The 24489-nt window shown below is 55.0% G+C and overlaps 1 protein-coding gene across 4 annotated transcripts in view; it reads left to right on the top strand.

Moving 5' to 3' along the window:
- Window positions 1-1538: 1538 nt before the first annotated feature.
- Window positions 1539-24489, top strand: part of SLC13A5 (solute carrier family 13 member 5) — a 33073-nt gene continuing 10122 nt past the window's right edge. For 2 of the 4 annotated variants that reach the window (XM_075559194.1, XM_075559191.1), the window contains exons 1-7: window positions 1539-1640; window positions 8696-8824; window positions 9049-9185; window positions 12027-12199; window positions 13172-13340; window positions 15205-15327; window positions 20190-20405. In XM_075559194.1, coding sequence (XP_075415309.1) covers window positions 1539-1640; window positions 8696-8824; window positions 9049-9185; window positions 12027-12199; window positions 13172-13340; window positions 15205-15327; window positions 20190-20405 — 1049 coding nt within the window. The remainder of the gene's footprint in view (window positions 1641-8695; window positions 8825-9048; window positions 9186-12026; window positions 12200-13171; window positions 13341-15204; window positions 15328-20189; window positions 20406-24489) is intronic. The other 2 variants (XM_075559192.1, XM_075559193.1) reach the window with 2 other exon arrangements.

Raw genomic sequence — 24489 nt, 5'->3', positions numbered from 1 at the left:
CCACCCCACCCCCACCCCCTCCACACACAGTTCATCTGTGCTCCTCATGCCTGATTTTTTTAAAGGTGGATCGCCAGGATTCCCCCACTGCCCCACCCCATCCCCCACCCCCATCCGAGGCATTTCTGGGTGGGCTCCAACCTCCAGCCTTTGGGTAGCAGCCAAGCGTCCTGACAGCTAGCACCACACAGGGGCTCCTTTGGGGACCCGGGAGAAAGGGACAAAGCAATAAAGGTGGTGGTGGGGGGTCTTCTCACTCCTGCGGATCCTCAAGCAGGATTTAGCGCGATTAGGTCTCCCTTCCGAGTTTGGGGGCGGGGATGGGGGGTGGTGTGGGGGGATGGATGGGCCATTTACTCTCTTACTCTCTCAGTGCAGACCTGGTTCATTCACAAGGGGTCTAGACCCTGTTCTCCTCCACAGCAGCCGGGGTCCGGGGTCCCGCGGGCCCCCACGGCCGGGATACTGCCGCACCCCTTCGAGCTGCGCAGGTCGGTCAGGGCTTCCGCTGAGTCTCCAATGCAGAGCTAAAGCTGCCCAGGCTGCGGACGGAGGACAGGGCTCCCTTCTCCCTCCCTAGCCAGTCTCACTAGGTGATAAGGGGTTTCAGAATCCGGGAGGTACCCAGGACAGGGGGAACCAGAGGAGGCGCAGTCCTGGGGGGATGGGGAGCGAGAGTGACAGAAGTTGAAATATCATTGAGGAGACTGAGCGGTCAATAGAGACTCATCGGAGACCCTCTAAATCATTCAATCAAACCAAACCAGTGTTATCCGAGTCTACTCTGCCCCACGGGGTGACCCCTTTGTGGCAGAGCAGAACTGGCCTGTCCAGAGACCTTTCCGAAGCCAATCTCTAGGTCTTCAGAGCCTTCGTAGCAGTGGCTACCGGTCGGACTCTCAACCCCAAGGGCAGCATTTCCAAACGCCGCAGCTCTGCCTGAGAAAGACGAGGCTTCCTACTTACAGTCTCGGGAACCCACGGGGGTGGCGCGGGAGTCAGAAGGGCTTCGACGGCAGGGAGTTTGGGTCTTCTTTGTTTTCCTCCTCCAGGCGTCGCCGCGAGGGTGCCGTTGGCCGACTTGTGTTTGTAGCAACAAGGCGTGACCGTTTGTACAAGCTGGGCTCTAGACATTCTAAGCCTAGACACGAGCAGGAGCGGCCCCAGCCCCAGACGGCTGCCGCAACCCACGCTGGGCCAGTGCCTGGCCGCTCACGTCCCTTCTCTTGCAGCTCGGGGGTGACTTGGGGGGTCACCCCTAGAAAGCCGTCGGAAGCGTCCGAGTCCGAAGGCAAAGGCGCCTCCGGCCACAGCGAGGTGGCAGAGTTGGGGGCAGGCACTCTTCACAGACCCTGAGGGTTGGCTCCGCCCCCGGGCCGGGGGCGGGGGGGTTGTCCCGCGGTGGGGGTGGGGTTGGGGGCGGAGTTGTCGCCGCTCCCACCCCCCCTACCCACCCCCGGCACTGCCGGAGGCTTCTTAAGCCCTCGGACTCCCAGCGGCCTCCCACTCGCCTCCTGCGCCAATTTGTGCTCCGCGCGATGGCCTCCGCGCTGAGCTATGTCTCCAAGTTCAAGTCTTGCGTGATTTTGTTCGGCACCCCGATACTGCTGCTGCCATTCATCATTCTGATGCCCGCCAAGGTCAGTTGCGTCTCCCAGCAGCTCGGCGGATCTCGGGCGCCGGCGCCCAGCAGCGGCCACTGAACTGAGCGCTGGGCGCGCACGGACCCCGGGAGGGTCCCAGCTCCCCTGGGCGCGCGTCCTCGCCAGCCCCTGATGCCCGAGGCCAGGCGCCCCACAATTGAATCCCTCGGGGCACGGAGAGCCCCGGGCGCCGCGACCTTGGGGACACTGATCCCGGGGCGCAGGAACGGTCCAGGCGAGCACAGAAAACTCGAAGGGCGCACAGAACCTGGGCACACAAACTGGGGGTCAACCCCGCGACATAGAATTCCCCATGGGGCAGAACGGCGTCTCCCCAGGAAAATGCGCTCCGTTAGGACGGGGAGCCTGAGCCGCCAGCTCTCCTCCTCTCTCCTCTGTCATCCCCTCTCTCGACTCTTCTCTCAGCAAGGGGACTCCAGGCTCTCGGTACCTACACGAAAGGCTCATCAGCAAAGTGGGTCCCGAGTACTGCTGTCGACAAACACGCTGGCTCTCCTTGGGGCCCCAGTTTCCCATCCATGCACCCGTGTATTTCCAGCTCTGAACCCTGGAAGCCGACGCTGAGTCAAAAATCTCCGCTCCGGGCTGAACGGGTGGCCCGTTGCACTGGCCGCCCGCCGCGGCTGTGGCAGGAGCGAGAGACGTTCCCAGAGCTCACGCCTTGGGTGGCAGGACGCAGGGTGGCAGGGAAATCGCGTCTCCGCCTTGCCTCGGCCTCCTGTGCGGCTGGCTGGGGGCCCCCCAGAGAATGAATGGCCTTGGCCGCAGGGTGGGGGCGGGGCCGGCGCCCTGGCCTGGGCTCCGCGGGGCTGTGTGCGGCCGGCCCGTTTGGCAGGCAGGCGCCCGAGCGCTTTGAAGGCTTTTGTGGTTCGCTGGTTGCTCCTTCCTCCACATTCCCTCTTAAAGCCCTTTCACTCCCAGCCCAGACAGGAAACCTCCGGCTCTGCCCCTCCTTCCCTATCCGGGGCAGGTTTGGGAAACAGAGGCGCTCTTGAGGGGAGGCTGAGAGCTCTTGAGGGAAGACTGAGGGCAGTCCTGGGGAGGGATGGTGGTGGGGGGAGGCAAACCAACCTGCCGAAGAACTGTTCTTCCACCATGCACTCATCCTGTGGCTTTAGCTGACCTTGACCGCCTGTGCTCCCTAGCCTTGGTGTTCTCATCTGTATAATGGGGCAGGGGGGAGGTCGCTTCTTTTACTTTAAGGTGACAGGCGGGAGTGGGGAGCAGGGAGGAGCCTTTGGGGCTTAGCGCAAACTCTGGAGGGGTCTCGGACAACAGGTCCCATGGTGGTGGCTCTTCCGTGGCCACCCTAGGTGATGCTGGCTGCTGAGTGGGAGGGAGGCGGACAGGAGAGCTGTGATTTCCCTTCTGCTGAGGGGGGAGGGGGGAGTGTTGTTCTTGGGATAATTATAGTAGCTTGGTTGACCTTCCTGCCCCTGGAGAGTGAGACTTTACTGCCACATACACAGGTAGGCCCTGACCGGGGACATGAATCCAGGCGTGTGTGCATGAGAGAGAGAGAGAGAGAGTTTAATGTGCTCTAGGAGTGGGGATCAGGAGAGGGAAGAAGTGACTAGTCACTAGTGAACACTGTTCCAAAGCTGCCTGAATATGCTTTCCCCCTGGGAACTCAGATGGACTTCTGCCTTCTTGGGTGTCATCGCCCCCCCCTCCCCCCACTGAGCCTTTAAAGAGCTCCCTTCCAGCCCCACCCTGCCCCATGACCAGACCGTTGAGCAAGGAAACCTGTGGGTGAGGGGCAAGAAGGAAGAGCAGCTGGGAAGGCAGTTGGGACCTTGGCACCTTGGGCAGCTTCACTGGGTGGGGGAGATACTACTTGTGGGGCTCATTGCCCTTCCGCAGCCCCAGCCTCTGCTCCTGCTGGGCCGCTTGCTGCAATTCCTGGCCTCTGCCTGACTTCCTTCCTGGCCCATTTCTGTTCCATGGTTCCTGCCTTTTCTCTGGACTCTCCCTTTCTTTTTTGATTAAATAAATGATATACTGATTATCATGATCACTTATACTAATCAATTCATTTCCTCTGCACACACTCTCTCTCTCCCTCTCAACTCACTGCCATGAGTCAATTCCGACGCATAGCGACCCTATAAGGCAGGGTAGCATGGCCTCTGTGGGTTTCAGAGACTGTAACACACACGTCCTGTCCTCTAATCTGCATTATTCATTGCACAACGTGTCATAGACAACCTTATACATCAATAAACGCATGCACAACGAACCATAGTTTTATTCATATGCCTATTCCATATTCATTGAGCTCTACTGTGTGGTGGTTCAAGTCCACCCAGAGATGGTTCAGAAGAAAGGCCTGGCGATCTTCTGAAAACAAAGAAAAACAGCCATTGCAAGCCTGATGGAGGCCACTCCTGCTCTGACACATGGGGGGTCACCGTGAGCCAGAATCCAGTCTTTGGCAGCTGTGGCCAGATGCTGAATGATATCCCACTGTGCTTTTACCTCAGCTTCAATCGCTTTTCTCCCACTTCCTCAGAAGCAGGGAAGTACTTTGGACTTATCCACAAGGAACTTGGCTCCTCTTGCAGGTTGAATCCACCACCTTCTCCATGCTTAGCCACACCCCACCCACTCCCTCAGTTTTTCTAACTTCCCCCTTCCTAGTCTGCTCTTTCCACTTCCCTGTGGCAGCCCTGCTGTCCTGGGAAGGTCACGTGTCCACCTGGTATTATACAGAGGCATGCTACCTCTCCTGTGCCTCCCAGTGTATCATGGAGGGGAGAGGCAAAGTTGGTGTGTTCCTCCCTGGCTTTTCTAATGGCCTTGTGTGGCAACCCCAGCCTCTGCATGGAAACAGATGGCACCTGTTACCTTTAAAGTAGGAACTTGATTGGGTGTTTCTAAGCTCCTATGATTGAGAAAGAAAATCACTAGGTACTCTCTGAGTGCCATAAATTATAAGTCCTTAGTTGCTGTCAGGTCAGCCCTGACTCATACAATCTTATACATAACCTTGTGTGGTCCTGCACCATCTGCCTGTTCGTTGGTACCAGGGCAACATGCTGGGTCTGCATTCGCTCCGATCCCAAAGTGGATCGCCATGCCTTTCTTTCTAGTCTTAGCCTGAAAGCTCCATGTGTCCCGGAGCATGGGTGACTCCGCTGGGATTTGCCATCGCTTCTAGCATCACAGCAATGTGAAATACATGTCAGCATGGCATGACAGAACGACAGATGGGAGGTGGGGTACTCTGAACTCTTCAATTGACGGAGGAGACTGTGGAGCAAGCCGAGGAGGCGGGGCCAGGGTGGGGGTGTGTGTCCCAAGTGGGAGGAGCATTGTAATGGAGGGCCTTGTTCAGAACTGCCTGCACAGGATAGTAACAAGAAAGAGACTGGTTTCTGGTTGGTTCTCGGGTTCTCCGTTGTTGTCTCTGGCAGGGATCACGCACACCTCCTGCCCCCAGCCCTGCCCTCCCGCTAGATACACAGCTCATGCCTGGACCACAGCAGTTTGTGACCTCTGAAGACCAGGCAGTGGCAGGCAGGGAGCTCCATTCTGCCTGTCATCAGACTTTAGTCCCCTTGGCTCTCAGCCAGTGGCAGAGTTCCTCCCTCCTCCGCCCCCCCCCCCCCCCCCCCGCAACCCCCCACCCCTGACATTAGGTAGACTATTTTGTTTAAAATCATTTTATTGGGGACTCTTACAACTCATCACAATTTGATAATTTATTATTATTTTGTCATGTCTTACACTGTCTGACATCTCCCTTCATCCACTTTTCTGTAAATCCTTGTAATTGGTTTCCCCTTTTTACACAACCCTCCATCCACCCTCCCTGTATCGCCACTCTCACCACTGGTCCTGAGGGGTTCATCTGTCCTGGATTCCCTGTGTTTCCAGTTTCTATCTGTACCAGTGTACATCCTCTGGTCCAGCCGGATTTGTAAGGTAGAACTGAGATCATGATAGTGAAGGGTGGGGGGAGAAAGCATTTAAGAACTAGAGGAAAGTTGTATGTTTCATCATTGCTACACTGCACCCTGACTGGCTCATCTCCTCCCCACCACCCTTCTGTAAAGGGATGTCCAGTTGCCTGCAGGTGGGCTTTTTGTCCCCACTCTGCACTCTTCCTCATTCACAATGATGTGATTTTTGATGCCTGGTACCTGATCTCTTCAACACCTTGTAGTCACACAGGCTAGTGTGCTTCTTCCATGTGGGCTTTGTTGCTTCTGAGCTAGATGGTTACTTGTTTACCTTCAAGTCTTTAAGACCCCAGATGCTATGTCTTTTGGTGGTTGGGCACCATCAGCTTTCTTTGCCACATTTGCTTATACACCTGCTTTGTCTTCAGCGATTGTGTCGGCAAGGTGAGCATCATGGAATGCCAGTTTAATAGAACAAAGTGTTCTTGAATTGAGGGAGTACTTGTGTGAAAGCCCAATCTCCATCTTCTACCTTAATACTAAACCTATAAATATATGCACATAGATCTATTTCCCCATCATCATATATACATATGTACATGCCTGTATTTAGACTTCTATAAATGTCCTTTGCCTCCTAGTTCCTTCCTCTATTTCCTTTTACTTTCCTCTTGTCCCACTGCCATGGTTAGCCTTCATTTGGGTTTCAGTAATTCCTCTAGGATACATTGCCTTTGATCAAGCCCTACGAGGCCTCTTAACATCCTCCTCACCACCGATTTTAGATCACTTGCTGTTCCCTTGTCCCTGGGTTTGTTAACACCACTTCTTTTCCCCGACCTCCCCAGTCTCCCATGTCCCCAGAGAACCATTGGTCTGTTTTCTCCTCCAGATTGTTTTTCCCGCCTATCTTATCTAGACAGACCTGCAGAGCTAATAATATGCACAAAAACAAAAGAGAATAAAACAAAGCAACAAAAGAAAACAAACAACAACACAAAAAAGAAAAGCCTGAAAGTAGTTCAAGCTCTGTTTGTTGACCTTTAGGAATGTCTTCTGGTTGAGTCTGATGGGGTGCCACGTCTTGGCCCCAAAGTCTATTTTTGGTATTCCCTCAGGACTTCTTTGCTCTGCTCCCCTTACTGTTCTGTTGCACGCCCTTAGTGTTTTGCCTCAGTGTGGTGGGGTCAGATCGGGTGCAATTCCTGCACTGTGTCTCCAGTGTAATCCCCTGTAGGGATATGGGTCAGTGAGGGACATCTTGTCTCACAATGGGGCCGGCCATATGGTCCTCTCGGTGCATTGGCTGCTCTGAGCGGGGATATCGTCCTCAAGGCTTGGTGGGCGAGGATGTGCTCCACTTTCTCTTCTTCCCTCTTCATTTGCTCCCGAGAGACATTTTTTTTTAAACCAAGAACCTCTTTATTCCCTTCACATCTTTTGAGACATTTTTAAAAAATTGCCATAACTAACTCATGGGATTAGCATCCAGGGATGTTCCCAACACCTAGAATGCCCTGGGCATCCTAGACCCTACAATGGAGAACTTTCGAGTGGGAAGCATCAGCGGTGGTGCCTTGAGAACCCTGCTTTAGACGGCAGGGCAGGGCCCCGGGCAAGCGAAGGGGGAGGCTGTGAGAGGAGAGCATCATGCTTCCAGTTACTGCAAATGCTTGGTGGGCCTTGGAGCCGCAGGGCCGGGTGTAACCCTAGGGGGGGCGGGCAGGGGGAAGAGATTCATAAGGCATGTGGATGCCCCTGGGTTTTATCGTGAAGGTAACAAGATATTTGCAAATCAGAGGGTGGCCTGGTTGAAGGTTTGCAAACCAGAAAGGCATGGTGCGGCTTGAAATCAAACCAGGAGACAGCTGCAGGGACCCAGGCAGATAATGGGGCCTGAACCCGGTCACTGGCCACAGGCTTGAAAGGGTAGGTGGGAAGGTGAGGTCAGAGATTTAAGGGTTTGAATCTGTAGTTTTTGGTAACTGACTTCCTTGGAGAGGGCTATAGTGAGGGAGTAAAAATGATACTAAAATATGAGACAGCACCTCACAACAACAATTTTGAAAAGTTGATCCATCCTAAAACGACGTAGAGACATGGCTCTCAGTAACCCTATTTTAATAGATGACAAGCCTGAGGTCCCAAGAGGTTAGTCTCCTGACTCACGGAAAGCCTGACCTTGAGGAGTAATACAGTAAAGACTCGCTTCTCCACCCAGGACTGTCTGGCTCCTTATCCCGACTCTTCCCAACAGGCATGAGCAGACCGTTGATGGAAACATAATGCAATAGCAAAGCTGGACGGAGCCCTGGTAGCTTAGTGGTTATGAGTCGGGCTGCAAGGTCAGCAGTTTGAAACCACCAGCCAGAGACGCTGTGAGTCGCGGGCCTCAGTGAATTGGCAGTGAGAGTAAAGCTGGAGCCCCACGTGATTAGTGCGAGGCTCATCTTCGGGTTGTGCTGATCCTAATAATTGAAAAGCCTGGAGGTACGAAACGTTGACGAGTCCTCTGGATGAACTGGCTGACGCCTGTATTTCTGAGAGCAGGGAACAGTCGAAGCGGTCCTTAGAGAAAACAGTTGGGGATCAGGACCGAGACCGTTTGCTGAAGACTGGCTTTAGAATAGATGCGCTGGGCACATAGGGTGACGCCAGCTTCATTTCCATGGCAGAAAAGGTGGCCCAACCGGGCGATGACCTAGGAGAAGATCTATCCCACCTCTGGAGTCCTCCCAGCTTTACGACTGGTCATGAGAAACATGCTGTGGTTGAATGCCCAGGACAGGAAGTAGGGTTGAAAGGGATTACGGAGAACACTGCATGGCGCATGGCGTTTGCAAAATGGAGAAGGATTGTGCTTGGCAAGATGCTTTGTAAATTTTCTCTTCCTCATTCTTCTACTCTCCCGCCTCCCTTGGCTGTTCGCATTTCATTCGGAGGGGCCAAGACACCACGGCTTGATGAAGGATGAAAGGACTTGTCTAGAAGCACAGCCTTAGGGAGCTGGGACAAGGGTTTGCAACCAGGGATCCGGCACCTTCCTCAAGGTCCCAGACCTGGAGAACAGGGGGCCTTGAGGGGGGTGGGGCACGCAGAGCGGCGGCCTCAGAGCTGTCTCTTCAGTTTGTCAGGTGTGCCTGTATCATCATCCTCATGGCCATTTACTGGTGCACGGAAGTCATCCCTCTGGCTGTCACCTCCCTCCTGCCCGTCTTGCTTTTCCCACTCTTCAAGATTCTGGACTCCAAGCAGGTGAGCCGACTCCGGGGGTCCTGGGGGCTTTGGGAATCTCCCACTGACTCTCTCCGGGCCCAGGTGTGGCCAGATAAGCCCCCTCCCAGGGCTCTCCCTGCTTGGAGGCGTGCCCCCTGAGCCTCCAGCCCCACTCTGCACTGTTGCCTGAAAGCACCCGGACCCACTTGTCCATCTGTCAGGACTCGAGTGGTCCTGGGCCCAGGCAGTGTGTCTCTCTCCAGGTGTGTGTCCAGTACATGAAGGACACCAACATGCTGTTCCTCGGTGGCCTTATAGTGGCAGTGGCTGTAGAGCGTTGGAACCTGCACAAGAGGATTGCCTTGCGCACGCTCCTCTGGGTGGGGGCCAAGCCCGCACGGTAATTATGCCTTCCCTCACACTTGCCCTGTGGCTCGCTGGGCTGGGGAGGGGGAAGTGGCAGAGCAGGGCACCCCCAGACAAGGACTGACCCAAGGCTTCCATGGCCTGCCTGCTTCTGGGGGAGACAGGTGGCAATCTTAGCTGGGGTGGGGGGAGAGGGTGGGGTGGTGCGCAGATGCATGGACGATGAGCGTGGGCACAGGGTGTGCAGCTGTGGGTAGGGATCAGGTCCTTGAGAGCCCCTGCATGTTAGGACGGGTCCTTGGGGAGGGGGCTGCAGGCTTCCATTAGAAAAAGTGGGTGTTGGAGGTGGGCTTGGAAGCTGGGCCTAGCTATACCTGAAGGGGACCTGTGAGGAAATGCAGACCAGAGCCATCCATGTCCTCTGGACAGAAGCTCCACCTTCCTCCCATCGCTCACAGCTGTTAACCCACACCCTCCCCCTTGGTGGTCAGCACGTGGGCCACCTCCAACCAACCAATGGAGTCGATAGAACCAGGATCACCTGGTTCTATGGTTTGTCTTCCATCCCCAGACTTGATCCTGGGGGGCTTCACATGTCTGCACATCCCGATCTCAGCGAGGAGGGGATTATGCCCTACGACCGCATTTTATAGGTGGAGGCAAGGCCTTCGAGACAGAGAAATGAAATGATTTGCCCCTGGTCGAATGGGATGAGACCCAGTCTCTTGGATGGATGCCTGCCCCTAGGTGTGCCCTCCCCTTTGAAACTCAAGATGCAGCTTTCTTTCAAGCAACGTGTAGTGATGCGTCCCGAGCAGCTTAGCTGGTGACTTCTGGTTGCTTGGGACCACCGTTTCCCTCAGTCTGCTCCTTAGTTCCTAGTAGGTACCCCGGGGTCTCACACCAAACAAACCCATGGACACAGTTCCACGCTGTCCCATGGGGTCACCACGAGTCTGAGCTGACTCGATGGGACTCAACGGCAGCCAGGAACCTCCGAGACAGCCTCCTGCCAGGGACGATGCAGGCCCCAGATGCACAGCACCTGTGCCGGCCCTCCCCCCTGCCCACTGACTCCCAGGGCTCCCTGGGTGGTTCTCTGGTCTCCCTCCATGCCAGGGAGAACCCACCGAGGGGACTGATCTGGGCTGGCTCCCAGATTAGGCAGCTCAGGGAGGCGTCAAGTTCCTCTCGCTTTCAAGGACCAACGTCCTAGAAATGTGGGGACTTGGGGGCCTCCGGAGCGGCCTGCTTTCTGCCAGCGGGTGTGGGGTGGGACGCCTCTACAGGGACCTCATCTAGAGTATGCTGGAGAGCTCTGCTTCCAGATCCCAGATCATCACACAGGTTTCTCTGCTCCTACCCAGCTCCCGGCTCCCGGCTCCCCTTCAGCGCTCCATCACTCACTGTCCGCAGCACTACCTACCGGGGGCCACCTTCATGCCGAGACCTCCTTGGTGCCTTAAAGCACCACGAACCTTCTTTGGCAACTGTTTGCATGCCAACCCTCGCCCTCTCGGACGCCTCTCCTTCCTGCCTGCGCGTCAGCCTGGGCTCTTAGGGTCCAAACACGAGCCTGGACCTTGGGGTGGTGTGCTTCCAAATCCCTTCTTCAGGCTCCTACTCTTTGGCCAGTGAACGGCCCTTGGGAGAAGCCTGACAGCAGGGGGCCACGGAGGCAGAGAGCAGTTGTGTTCCATTCGGCCAGCCCTCCTCCATTCCAGCCTTGTCATTCCTGGCCTTACACCGGTGGCCTAGAGGTGACACATTGGTCTGCTAGGCAGTTTGAAACCACCAGCTATGCTGCGGGAGAAAGATGCGGCTTTCTGTTCCAGGAAAAAGTGACAGTCTTGGGAACTCACCTGGGCAGTTCGACCCTGTCCTACAGAGTTACTATGGGGCGGCATTTACTCCGTTGAGAGCTTGTTGTTTGTTGTTGTTTGGGACCCTTACCCCGGGCTGTGGGGGTGCCATAGAAGACCTTACCCCTGTACTTAATAAGCTCAGTCTCTAAGCTGAGCACAGATGTGGAAACAGCTTCTCCCCATCCAGCCTGGTGGCGAGGGTCGGATGCCTGGTGGCATATACGGGGACGGAAGGCCCTGAAGGCAGTGGTCTGAGCAGGTTTTGAAAGACTGAGGCCTTCTAGGCAGGTGGCAGAAGTGGGGGTGGGGGGCAGTGGTGAGTGATTGTGTGTCATGAGCAAAAGGAACCTCTTTCCCGAATACTGTTTGGTTGATCTGGTCCCTTGCAGGATGGAGAGAGGGTGAAACTTGGTGTGGAGGGAGGGGTAGCAGTGGTGGGATCAGCCAGGAGGGAGGTCACGCCTCCCTGGCTCTCCCCACCCTTGAAGGGTGACTCTGTGCCACCCTTCTCAACTTAGGAGAGGGGAGTCAGCATCTGGGATGGGTGGACGTCTCCCACTCAGAGGCGGGGAGCCTGGGCTGCATGCACGCAGGGCTGCTTGACCACACACCTGCTCTGTGCTCTTCCGGGACCTCGGCTGCCATCCAAGTATAGACGCTCCCATTGGTGCGCCACCTGGATGCCTGGCATCTCCTTAGCACTACCGCCAGGACCAGGCCCTCTTACTGACCTCGGCGGCCAACAGAGTAGACATCCGTGTAGATATCTGCACCACTCATGAGAGGTGGTCAGGAAGAAGGCAGGAAGGAAGAAAAGATGGGAGGGAGAAGAGACACCCACTAACAGAAGACCCATTGTGTTGTGGAAATGGCCCCCAGGACCTTGGTCTGCCCTGGTGCCTTGAATCCCTGCAGGGTGGACCTGACCCGCTAGGACTCTACCTCAGGGTTGAAGTAGTGAGGGGGTAGGGGAAGATCCTTGGACTTTCCTCCCTGCTCCTTTTTTTCAGGCTGATGCTGGGCTTCATGGGCGTCACAGCCTTCCTGTCCATGTGGATCAGCAACACGGCCACCACGGCCATGATGGTGCCCATCGTGGAGGCCATGCTGCAGCAGATGGACACCAGGAGGACAGCCACTGAGCTGGAGCTGGCGGACAAGGCCAAGAACAGCGAGCTGCCGGGTGAGCCCCGCGATGGCAGCTTACCCCACTTGGCTTTCCAGCTCCCTGACGCCCTTTCCCAGTCTCCTAGAGCCCTCCTTTCCATGCTCGCAGACAAGAATATGGAGAAAAACCATCTTCTCCTGTGTTTCTGGAATGCAAGTCTGGCCCCCACAGCTAGATGCCCGTGGTAGTGTATTTCCTTTAGTAGACCTTATAACAACCCCCCCCCTCAGTTCCTGCCAATCAGAAATCACCAGCTCAGCTCCACCTGGCTGCTCACTTGTCATCCAGCAACATCTGAGTCCCTCCCAGGTGCCTATCAGCTCTTGCTGCCCCTGCTCATCCTCGGAGATGCTTTCTCTGACTTTGGTCGGGTAGCTCCCCACTCTGCGGGTCCCGCGGGTACTGGGGCTTGCTGCCCAGTGCTGCTTCCCTGCTCGGTGCCAAGTTCCTCTGGCTCGCTGCTACCCTGCCTCTTAGGGCTGGCACTCTGACCAGCAGAGGGGAACTCGGGGCCTAGGGAACACAGAACGCTCCCTAGGATGCAGGATCCTTGGAGAATAAATAGAATACGCATCCCTCTTCCTGATTTGGGTGGAACTACATCCATCCATATGCCAGATGCTGCGAGCGTGCGGAAAACAGTGGTACCTGGCCAAGAGGAGAGGACATTTGGAGTCGACTTGGACGCCCCCAGAGAGGAGGCGGGGATAAGAAGGGCCCTCCTAGATGGAAGGAGAGGCTTGAGCACCAGCGGGGAGGTGGGGAAGCATTTGGATGGAGTGTCGGGGCCTTAGGGGAGCCTTTGGGAAGGCAGACGGGATCAGTCTGGAGGCTGAGAAAGCAAGACAAGGGATATATATGGGTTGGGAGGGGTACCCCCAAGCTGCAGGTCAGCAGCAGAGTCAGGAGCTGGCTGGAGGGGGCAGTGGCTCCCAGGACCGGCTTAGGCCTGAATGCGGCACCTAATAACCTATGCGCCTGCCACAGGGACCCAAGTGGCTTTCGAAGGCCCAGCCATGGGACAGCAGGACAACGAGCACAGGAAGAACTTGGGCAAGGCCATGATGCTGAGTGTGTGCTACGCAGCCAGCATCGGCGGCACGGCCACCCTGACTGGGACGGGACCCAACGTGGTGCTCCAGGGGCAGATGCAGGAGTAAGTCACTGGCCCTACCTTCCAGAGGGGGGCTTGGGGCTGGAGTACCTGCCTCCACTCCCTTCCCCTCGCCCCACTGCCGGTGGGAAGAGGCGGCTCCATCCAGCCTTCGGCACCGGCACCCCAGCACCAACACGGAAGTCTTCCGGGCGGCTGGGAATCCTCAGGGCTGGGTTAAATGAGGACCGAGCTTGCTTTCTGTCCCAGGGTGTCCCCTCTTTCTTCCCCGGGCCAGCGATTCCCAGACAGAGAGGGAGAATCGAGTGAACTCTGAGCATAAGCGGTGGAGGTGTCACCATGTTCCCAGCTAAGGAGCCCTGGCGACACAGTAGGTGACTCGTCGGATTGTAGTTCGAAACCACCAGCCGCCCTGCAGGAGAAAGAGGGGGCTGTCTACTCCCGTAAAGGTTTTCAGTCTCAGAAACCCACAAGGGGCAGTTATACCCTGTCCTGCAGAGTCGCTGTGAGTCAGAGTCGACTCGAGGGCAGTGGTTGGATTCAGCCTGGCAGAAATTGTCATTGTTTTCTGGGCACTGAGTTGACCCCAAGTCACGGAGACTTTGTAGCAGAACTTCTTGGGAGGAATGCCCCCCCCATCACAGCCGACATCGCCTGCAGGACCCTCGGGATGCTGTCATCCATCATGGGGCCGGGGCAGGGTCTCTTCCAACCCACACCAGAAACACCAGACAGTCTTCTCCCGCAGTTCCTGAGGTTCACAGTGGCGAATTTTCAGAAGTCGATCTCCAGGCCTTTCTTCCCAGTCTTTCTCAATCTGCACGCTCCTTTGGAAGCTGTTCACCGGAGGGTGGCCGATAAAGTCCAAGCTGGTGTTTGAAGTACCAGGGGCATAGCCTTCCAGGGTCTCCCAGCAGCACCCAAGCCACCAGCATACGGCAAACTTGGGGGCCCGATGGTATCAGAGATCTACAAGACTGGACTCAGGGTTGGTGATTCAACCCCCTGGCTTGGGAATCCTCCATAAGACGGGGAAGATTCGGCATCTGCTCAGTGGCCATGGGCATAGATGGGAGATAGGCCCAGAGTTAGGTCTCTCATGGCCTCACCGTCTCGATCGCTTGGTTCTTTTGTTAGGTCCCGTTGAGTCGGCTCCCACTCCTATCCACCCTGTGTGCCACACAACCAAACTCTGTGCCAGCCTCACACGGGTTCTTCTGTTTGAGTCCATCGGCGTAGCCATGGTGTCAGTCCATCTTGTCCAGGGCCTTCCTCTCTTTCACTGTCCCTCCACTTTACCAGGCACGCTTACCAGAATGCTCCAGGGCCTGGTCTCTCCTGACAACACATCCAAAGTAGGTGAGACAAAGTCTCACCGCCCTTGCCTTTAAGGAGCATTCTGGCTGAACTTCTTCCAAGACAGACTTGTTTGTTCTTTTGACAGTGTGGGGACCTCCATTAACTACCCACTAATTGGATGATGGGGACTATCAAGGGCAATTAGTCCTCACGAGGCCCCAGGGGGACCCTAGAGATGGGTTGGCACTTTCCAGCTTTGGCTGCCAAGGGCTGCTGGCCCTGAGGACCTCAGTTGTAGGTCCGGTGCGAAGTGAGAGAAATCCAGGCTGTGCCCATGTGGAACTCATGGTCTCCCTCCCTGGGGTGGCAGATGTTAGAAAGTTCCAACCAGGTGGGTAAGCGCAGTCCTTGAGATTGATAGCAATTGCAGTGCACCCAAGGGGGGACACAGATCAGACGGCATTTTTCCTGGGTGGAAAAGAGCTCTGCCCAGGGGTGGGAAGGGCAGCTGGCACAGACCAGGAGCCTGGGTGGGTGGAAGCTGGTGGGCCCTGGCAGCCTCGCCGCTCCACAGCTCCGAGTTGAATCCAGTGTTTGTCCCTTGCAGATTGTTCCCTGCCAGTAAAGATGTCGTGAACTTTGCCTCTTGGTTCGCCTTTGCCTTCCCCAATATGCTGATAATGCTGCTGCTGGCCTGGCTCTGGCTCCAGTGTCTTTTTATGAAGTTCAAGTAAGTATGAGCTGTTAGGGGAGCGTCTGATCATGCCACACCTTGCGGAAAAGCCCCTGGGCTCAGCAGCGGAGTTGTCCAAGTTCGAGTCTGGGTCACAGGCGGGACCTAGGTCACAGTCCACTTCCCACCACGCCCCTCTCCCCCTGCTCTAGCAGCTCCCTGGGTCTTTGCACAGGCTGTTCCATCTTCCTACACGGAGCCCTGGTGGCCCAGTGGATTATGCATTGGGCTGCTCGCTAAAGGTCAGCAGTTCGAAACCTCGGGCCATTCAGAGAGAGAAAGAAGGGGACTTTCACTCCTGTGAAGAGTGAGTCCGGGAAACCTACGGCTCTACGCTGCCCTAGTAGGTCACGATGACTTGCCAGCCACTCGATGGCAGTGAGGCTGTTTGCTTGTTTTTTAGCTCCCTCTTTCTGGAATGCCATGATTCCTACCTTTTCTTCCCAGTGCCTCAGCCTTCAAGGCCCAGTTCAAATGCTGCTTCCTCAGTGACAACCACTCTGGCTTTTCCCCTCCCCGCTTCCATCTCAGAAGAACTGGCCCTCTGGGTGCCCCTGGGCATCACTGGTACCCGTGTGGCCTGTCCCCTGGCTTTTTTGCTCCACAAGGGCAGGGCCTCTGACCAGTCCTCTGAGCCCTGCTGCACCTGCTGCCGAGAAGAAAGGGCAGGTGTGTTTGCTCAGATCTATGCCAAACCTGCGTTCCTGGACCAGCAGCTATGAGGCTACACGTGTCCGCTAGTCAGGTCCCAGCAACATCCCCCACGCCGTCACCCCTGCGGTGATGTCCCAATCAGGACAGCCTGACCTTTACCAGAAGCCTGCAGTGTTCCCAACACAGCCAGCTTCTGGGAAGATGCCCTTCCTATTCCCAGCACCCAGGCACGTTCACCACAGGCAACCTTAAGTGAAGCCAGGCTTTGGACAGACACCCTAAAACGGTGGCTGGAAAACACTGAGGCAGAGTCACGGTGATTTTAAAAGCTGGGGTGGAAAGGTGATCTTCTCATTCAGGGAGGAATGCAAAGTGCTGATCCAGGGAGCACCCCGAGGACCGCACGGGGCGGGAGACAGGGGTGCCTGTGAGCGGCTCTGTAGGCAGGGGGAAATGAAGCATTTCCCTGGGTTTGGGCGCTGGAGGATGGGGGTGTCCTGAAAGTCTGATGTTGTGTCATGCTTTGAGAATCCAGACAGTGGCAGCATCTTCACAGGGGTCAGTCCCGTCACCGCTGTCTCCAGAGTAGGCATTCCTGGCAACCCTCCCCCATGCGTCCCCCAACACCCACAGTCCTGGTGTGTGCACATCCCCAGAGAAGAGAAGACCACAGTCCAGACAGAGGCTGTCTTTGCCCTGCCTCTCCATTGACTCTGGGGCTGTCCTGCTCGCTTGCTCTTGTCCCGCCCTCAGACTGCTCAGGAGACCTGGTCCAAGCCTGCTGCAGGCTCCAGAGGGGTGCCTGTGTCTCCTTTGGGGCGACAAGAACACTACAGACCAGCATTTATGGAGTGGCTGGTACATGCCAGAGAGGAGTAGCCAGGTCAGCAGTTAGAAACGAGCAACTTCTCTGAGGGCTTTGCTCTGTCAGGAGCGACCATCTCAGAAGCCCACAGGGGCAGTTCTCCCCGGGGCTACGGGGTCCCTGTGAGTCATAATCCACTTGAAGATAGGCAGTGGCTTGGGGGGCTTTCTCATCGGTGCTAAAGGACCCTCCCTCATGGCACCATGGGTTTAGGTTCGGGTTGCTAACTATCAGCTCAGCACTTCGAACTGGCAGGTACTCTGTGAGGGGTGGGGGGAATGAGGCCCTGCTTCTGGAAAGATCTGCCATCTCTGAAACGGTACGGAGCAGTTCTACTCTGTCCTATAGGGTCGCTGTAAATCAGAATCCACTCGGTTTGGGCTTTTGTGGTGCACGTTACCTATATGAGGCAAATTCATCTTCCCGACAGTCTTAGGTAGGGGCTATTATTCTGCTCAATTTACAGAAAAGGAAACTGAGGCATGGAGGGGTTAGGAATGCTAGGCAGGTTGTGTATCCAGGGGGCTGGGTCCCAGCACCTGTTCCCTTTTCACCAGCCACCACATCTCATCTCCTCTGGAGGGTGTCAGGTTTGCCGCCCTTGATGCCTGCTGCTGGCACATGCTCTCTGGGTCCCATGCCAGCCAGGCTGGGCAGTGGGCCACTCTAGACTCTCCATACGCTGGTGTCAGAGGTGCAGGTGTAGACTCCCCTCTCCCCGCAGCAGCCCGGGGGCTGCCCTGGAGCCCTGAAATGCAGTGGATTTCATTCAGGGGCAGAGGGACTGGCTTGTCTCCAAGGTCACAGGAGGACCATCCACCTCATGTCCAGCCATGGTGCTCAGGTACCAGGATGCTCCCAGCCAAGAGCTTGAAGCTGCGTGTCCCCCATTAGGTCTTCTTGGCTTCTAGGGAGCCTGCGGAGCATCCTGATGGATTCCACCCCTTCCTGACCTGCGGTTCCACTGCGGAACCTGTGGTTCTACTCAAAAGCCACATCACTCAGATGTGGAGATGAACGAGACAGGGATGGAGGGTGGTGGGGAGGGGGCACCCATGCAGCCTTATTTAGACCCCAGAAAACCAAACACCAAACTCACTGCCATCAAGCCAACACTGACTCATAGCACCCCTGTAGGGCAGGGTAGACCTGTCCCTGTGAGTTTCTGAGACTCTGGAGGGAGTAGATAGCCTCCTCTTTCTCCTGCAGAGGGACTGGTGGTTTTGAACTGCAGACCTTGTGGTTAGCAGCCCAACGTGTAGCCACTGCCACCAATTGGTGCCTCTTAGATCCCAGGGTGGGGAGAGAGATGGACACCTTTTCACTCTCAGCCTCAGTGATGCCCTTTGGCCCAGGTCATATCTGGCCATACACCAAGATCTGGTGACCTTCTCCTGGCCTCCTGAATGGCCCCTCCTGAGGTCAGTGAGTATCTCAGGTGCAGGAAGCACCTCTGCCATCATGATGTCTTGTCTTCATCACATGGTCATGGACAATAACCCCCAGGTCACTGCCTCGTCAAGAAAACCTGCATCTCCCTGAGTTTATGGTCAACTTCCAGGCCCACATACAACCCAATGGGGCCACTGAACTCCGTGCTCCCCCACCTCAGGACCACCCAGGGCTACCTGGAATATTAATCTAGTCAACCCCTTTGCTTGCACGTCAACTGTGACTCAGGGTGGTCCCTCGTGTGTCCGTGTTGGGCTGTGCTCCCCGGGGTTTCCAGTGGCTCTTGGAAGCTGGTCATCAGGCTATTCTATTCAAAAGCACCTCTGAGTGGACTCAAACCTCCGCCCTGGCAGTGAGAGCCAAGCGTGTGAACCATTCAGACTCACCACGTGGGATGTTACCACTGATTTTTTGCCCAACTTTCCTGCTCAGTCCAGCCTCCTGAAACAGAGGGGAGGGTTCCTGGGGGCCATGGTGGAGGCAGCCAGGGGCTCTCCTTTGCTGGTCAGTACAGGCTGCCCAAAGTCACCAGCACCATGCTGAGCACTGCTCTAGCAGGATACTTTGGTCCCCACCCATCTACCGGGGCTCCCTCAGGGAAACTGGACCCCGGTGCTGGCTGCACCTCCGGCCAGTGCTCCTCAGATGACAGAATTGACCCCGGGATGGGGTGAAGACCGGAACACACTACTGGGTAGGGACCAAGTTCAGACGACTGTGTAGAGCAGTGGTCAGCAAACTGCGGCTCTCGAGTACGTCCAGTGTGAAACTGATGGTAAAGCGATCCTAAGGTCATTTTAAAGGGTAATCATTTGGACAATGGCCATCTCATTTGTTTGTCAGAATATATTTGTGGCTCTTGAATCATTTTTAAATTGTGAGGGACAGGATCCTTTCCAGTCTGAAGCCTCTGAGAATCAGGGACATGTAGCCAGTATCCAACGTGGTCCCCCGGCTCCAGGTTCGCTCACTCCTCATCCTGGAAACTGGAAGCCCCTGGCCTTGCCCCAGAATCTCTAGAACGACAAGGGCCAGGACATGAGTGCTTGGTAGAGCAGTGGCCACAGCACCGAGGCGGCAAGGGCAGAGAGGGCCCTCAATGATGGCAGGGTCATCCGCTATGTACTGCGAGGAAGGTCAGACAGACGTGATGGAGGCGGGAAGGTCAGACAGACGTGATGGAGGCAGGAAAGTCAGACAGACATGATGTAGGCGGGAAGAGCTAAGGAGGTATTTGCAGCCCTGTGGCCACACTGCTGGCCTTTGCCATCGAGGGCTCCCAGCACGCCGGCGTCTGCCTGCACTGGCCAGCGCCTCAGCCACCCCTCTGCTCTGCCATGTAAGACATGCCCCTCGCTCTTCTGCGTTCCTGTGGCATTTTAAGTGCATGATTCAGTGACGTGGCTTCCATCCCCCACGTGGGGCAACCATGGCCACAGAGGCTGGTGAAACTGGAGCTAGGAGAGGGCTTCGAAAACACTGGTGGGGAACATGGAGTGAAAAGATCAGGGGCTTGCCCCACAAACTCTTTGGAGTCCCTTGGTACCCCCAAAAAGGTTTTCATTCCCCATCCCAACAACCCCCCAACACACACACATATACATAAACTGAAACTCGGTGCCCAGTAAGCAATAACTTCCCATCTCCCACCTGGTCGCCAACCATGGATTGGCCCTGGTCCCTGTGCTCGTGTCTAGCGGAGATCGTTCATTTAAACAGAGTCATACAACGTTTGCGCCTTTGGCACATCAGCCTCTCCGTGGCTCGATCACCGCCGTTTCTCGTGACGGCTGGCGGATAGCCCGTGGCACCTGTGCCCCATGCTTTGGCATCCACCCTGTTAATGGCTTGTGCTCTCGGCCTTGGTCTGTTTTCTCTTTCCCTCTAGTTTCAAGGCTGCGTGGGGCTGCGGAATTGAGAGTGAGGAGCGCGAGAAGGTCGCCAATGAGGTGCTGCGGGAAGAATACGGGAAGCTGGGCCCCTTCTCCTTCGCTGAGACCAACGTGCTGGTCTGCTTCATACTGCTGGTGGTCCTGTGGTTCTCCCGAGCCCCCGGCTTCTTGCCCGGCTGGCTGTCCATCGCCTGGGTGGAAGGCGACACCAAGTGAGTTAGCTGTTGGTGCCGCAGAACCCTCTGGCCTCGTGCAGCGGTGGGCGGGTATCAAAAGGCTGTGCCCTGGGCCACAGGTCCCTCGGGATTGGTTGGACCGTAGCATTTGTTCTGGGGTTGCGTTTCAGAGGGCGCAGGATGACACAGGTCACTCCCTGCTCTCTAGTCTTGGCGAGAAGGCCCTACATGTGTTCTGAATATTCTCTCTTCTCTCAACAGCCAACCTACTTGGCCAGGCTGGGGTAGCGAGAGCTTTGTCGGGCTAGGAGTTGGGTTTCCAAAGCTTGGGGGTCTCAGCTCTGCCACTGTTCTTTCCTTGGATGCTCGGCAAAGGCTTCCCCAGACTCATCTCCGGGGTCAAAAGGAAGCTTCTTGAGCTAGGCTTGGTAACGGTGGGCATCTGTCATTTCTCTCCCCGCTCAGAGGGTACCAGGGTGGAAGAATCCATTCTAATCAAGGCAGAAGATGTGGGCAGGTGCAGCCTATGGTTGGCTCTTCCATTTGGAAGTCTAGTTGGGTTAACCTCAACGTCCTTGTGGTTCTGTGCAGAAATGGCCACAAATACCACCTTTTCTGATCTCAGCCAAGCACCATCATCAACGCCCATCATGGCTTCTCTGTTCCACTTGGGCACCAGCTGCACACAGAGCATCTCTTCTCTGACCCTACCCACCTAGCCAGGTCAGAGCTCACCAGTCACTGCTGCCCACTACTGCAGAGGCAGCTGCAACCGCGACAATCTCCATGACTCCTTCGCCTCTGATCTTGAACTACAATTTTAGGATTTTCCTAGTATTCCTTCAGGGTGCCTGTTGCAAACTCGGGGGTTCCCTGGGCCCCCTAAGTTCTGGGGTTCCCTCTACCACCTCAAGCCACAAGCTCAGGGGTCCCCGGCACCCTTCAGCGCTCGCTCTTCTGTCAGATTTGATAACTTTGCTAGGATACATGACTGAACTCACAGAACGTGCTGTACTGAGGATGACAAGCCTGGTACAAGGAGCCCTGATAGAGCAGTGTGACGCTCTTGTCTATTAACTGCTCGGTCAGTGGCTTGAGCCCACCAGCCACCTCTCCTGGAGGAGACAAGCCTGCCTTCGTGAAGAGGGCCAGCCTCGGACACCTTATGAAACCGTGATGCTCGATCCTACAGGGCTGCTATGGGTCAGAATCAGCTGGACGGGGGTGGGAATCAAGGCTAAACAGCAAGATCCTCATAAAGAAGAGATGTCCTGTGGGTGAGGTGTGGGAGGGCTCTCAAAGCAAAGTTTCTCTCTCCAAAAGAAGGTGCATCATCCTCCTGAAAACACACCTTCCACCAACCAGGCAGGTCACGGAGAGTCTGCATACAGAGCCTTCATTCACAGTAATGCAGACTTCACTCCCTCCCGCTGAGCCAGGTGATGTGAGGGATCACGAGGTACCTATCATGTGCCGGTTTTATCTGGGCTGGCTAATCCCCACCCTACACTAGTCCCCACACATCATCTCAGTGACATAACCTGTTACGTGTGGTCTCCAGGGCTTATCAGTGAGGGCACTTGAATTCCAAGGTTTGTTTGTTTGTTTTTAATTTACCAAGAGAACGCCTTTCAGGAACCAAGGGTAAAACCACCTTCCTTGAACAAATTCTTCTGGTGAAGCGAAATTCTAAACCTCACTCTGGTGAGCCCCGTATTCTAGAGGATCTGAGAAAGGAGGTTCCAGAGTCCACCCATGAAGCGCTGCAGGCCAGGAGAGGGGAAGAAGGAGTCCACTCAAGGCCACCCAAAGTTGGTGGCAGAGTCAAGCCAAGAACGCGGGCCTCAGTTTCCAACCAGCTGTCCATTTACCACCTCCCTTCTCCGAACTCCAGTTTGTGTACCCAGTTGGATCTGTTTCTTTTGTTTTATTATTTTATCCCCCACCTACCTTACATGAGGTGAAATTGGCATGTTCTTGTTGTTAGGTGGTGTCAAGTCCATTCCAGTTCATAACTACCCACGCACGACAGAAGGAAACACTGCCTGGTCCTGCCCCATCCTCACGATCACCATGTGTGAGCCATGGGTGCAGCCACGGTGTCATTTCACCTTCGTGACCTTCTTTCTTCGCTTTCACTGACCTACTTCTCAAGCTTGATGTCCTTTCCCAGGAACTGGTGTCTCTTGATAGATGACATGTCCAAAATAAGTGAGACACAGTCTCAGCATCTTCACTTCGAGGAAGCGCTCCGGCTGTACGTCTTCTGAAGCAGAGTTGCTTGTTCTTGCTGTCCACCATCCCTGGCAAGATTCTTCGCCAACACCATCATTCCAATGCATCCATTCTTGTCCAGTCTCCCTTTTGCACTGTCCAACTTTCACTTGCATTTGAAGATACCATGGCTTACGTCAGGGGCATCTTAGTCCTCAAAGTGACAGCCTCGCTTTTTAAAGAGGTCTTGTGCCCCCTTGCCTGCTGCTGCCATGAGCACTGACTATGGCCCCAAGCAAAATGAAATCCCTGACACCTTAGGTCTTTGCTCCAGTTACCAAGATTTATCAGGATTTTGGTTTTCTTTACGTTGAGTTGGAATCCCTACCGAAGTTTGCAGTCCTTGATCTTCATCAGCAAGTGCCCCAAGTCCTCCACCTTCAGCAAGCAAGGTGGTGTCATCCGCATATTGCAGGTTGTTAATAAGCCCTTCCTCGAATCCCGACACCATGTTCTTTACATAGTCCAACTTTTCAGATCGTTTGCCCAGTATGCATATTAGAGAAATTATGGTGAGTGGATATGTCTAACCCCCACCTTTCCTGACCTTCAAACCTGTAGTATCCCGTGTTCTGTTCGTATGCTGCCTTTGGCCCAGATTCAGGTTCTGCAGGAACACAATGACGTGTTCTGGAATTCCCATGCTTCTCCATTGTTATCCATCATTTATTATGATCCACGTAGTTGAATGCCTTGGCATAATCAATGAAACATAAGTAGACATCTTTCAGGTATTCTCTGCTTTCAGTCAAGAGCCATCTGACATCCGAAATCATCTCCCTTGCTCCACGTTCTCTTCTGCTTGAGTTTTGGGCAGCTGCCTGTCAATGTACTATTACAATTGCTGTTGAGTTATCTTCAGCCAAATCTTTTTTTTTCAACAATTGCTACATATTTTATTTATCTCAACTCATGCATTGCCCTCCCTCAGTGCAGCGTCACCATCCCACTCCCTCCCTGTGCTCTGAGTTTGCAGGCCGCCTCCTTTCCTAACCTTCTGGACTTTGCCCTTGTGTCGATGCTGCCCTTGTGGTTTTTTTTTCTTCCTTTTTTTTATATTTTATTAGGGACTCCTACAGCTCTTATCACAATCCATACATATACATACATCAATTGTATAAAGCACATCCATACATTCCCTGCCCCAATCATTCTCAAAGCATTTACTCTCTACTTAAGCCCTTTGCATCAGGTCCTCTTTTTTTCCCCCCTCCCTCCCCACTCCCCCCTCCCTCATGTGCCCTTGGTAATTTATACATCGTTATTTTGTCATATCTTGCCCTATCCGGAGTCTCCCTTCCCCCCCTTCTCTGCCGTCCCTCTCCCAGGGAAGAGGTCACATGTGGATCCTTGTAATCAGTTCCCCCTTTCCAACCCACTCACCCTCTACTCTCCCAGCATCGCCCCTCACACCCTTGGTCCTGAAGGTCTCATCCACCCTGGATTCCCTGTACCTCCAGCCCTCATATGTACCAGTGTACAGCCTCTGCCCTATCCAGCCCTGCAAGGTAGAATTCGGATCATGGTAGTCGGTGGGAGGAAGCATCCAGGATCTGGGGGAAAGCTGTGTTCTTCATCGGTACTACCTCGCACCCTAATTAACCCATCTCCTCTCCTAAACCCCTCTATGAGGGGATCTCCATTGGCCGACACTTGGGCCTTGGGTCTCCACTCTGCACTTTCCCCTTCATTTAATATGGTATACATATACATATACACACATATACACATACATACACACACATTTTTTTTTTTTTGCATGGTGCCTTATACCCGGTCCCTTGGCACCTCGTGATTGCACTGGCCGGTGTTCTTCTTCCATGTGGGCTTTTTTGCTTCTGAGCTA

This window comes from Tenrec ecaudatus, chromosome 10, assembly GCF_050624435.1.
Source record: "Tenrec ecaudatus isolate mTenEca1 chromosome 10, mTenEca1.hap1, whole genome shotgun sequence".
Classification (NCBI taxonomy): Eukaryota; Metazoa; Chordata; class Mammalia; order Afrosoricida; family Tenrecidae; genus Tenrec; species Tenrec ecaudatus.
The sequence above is the reverse complement of the archived record's forward strand: the minus strand, read 5'-3'. Positions and strand labels throughout refer to the sequence as shown.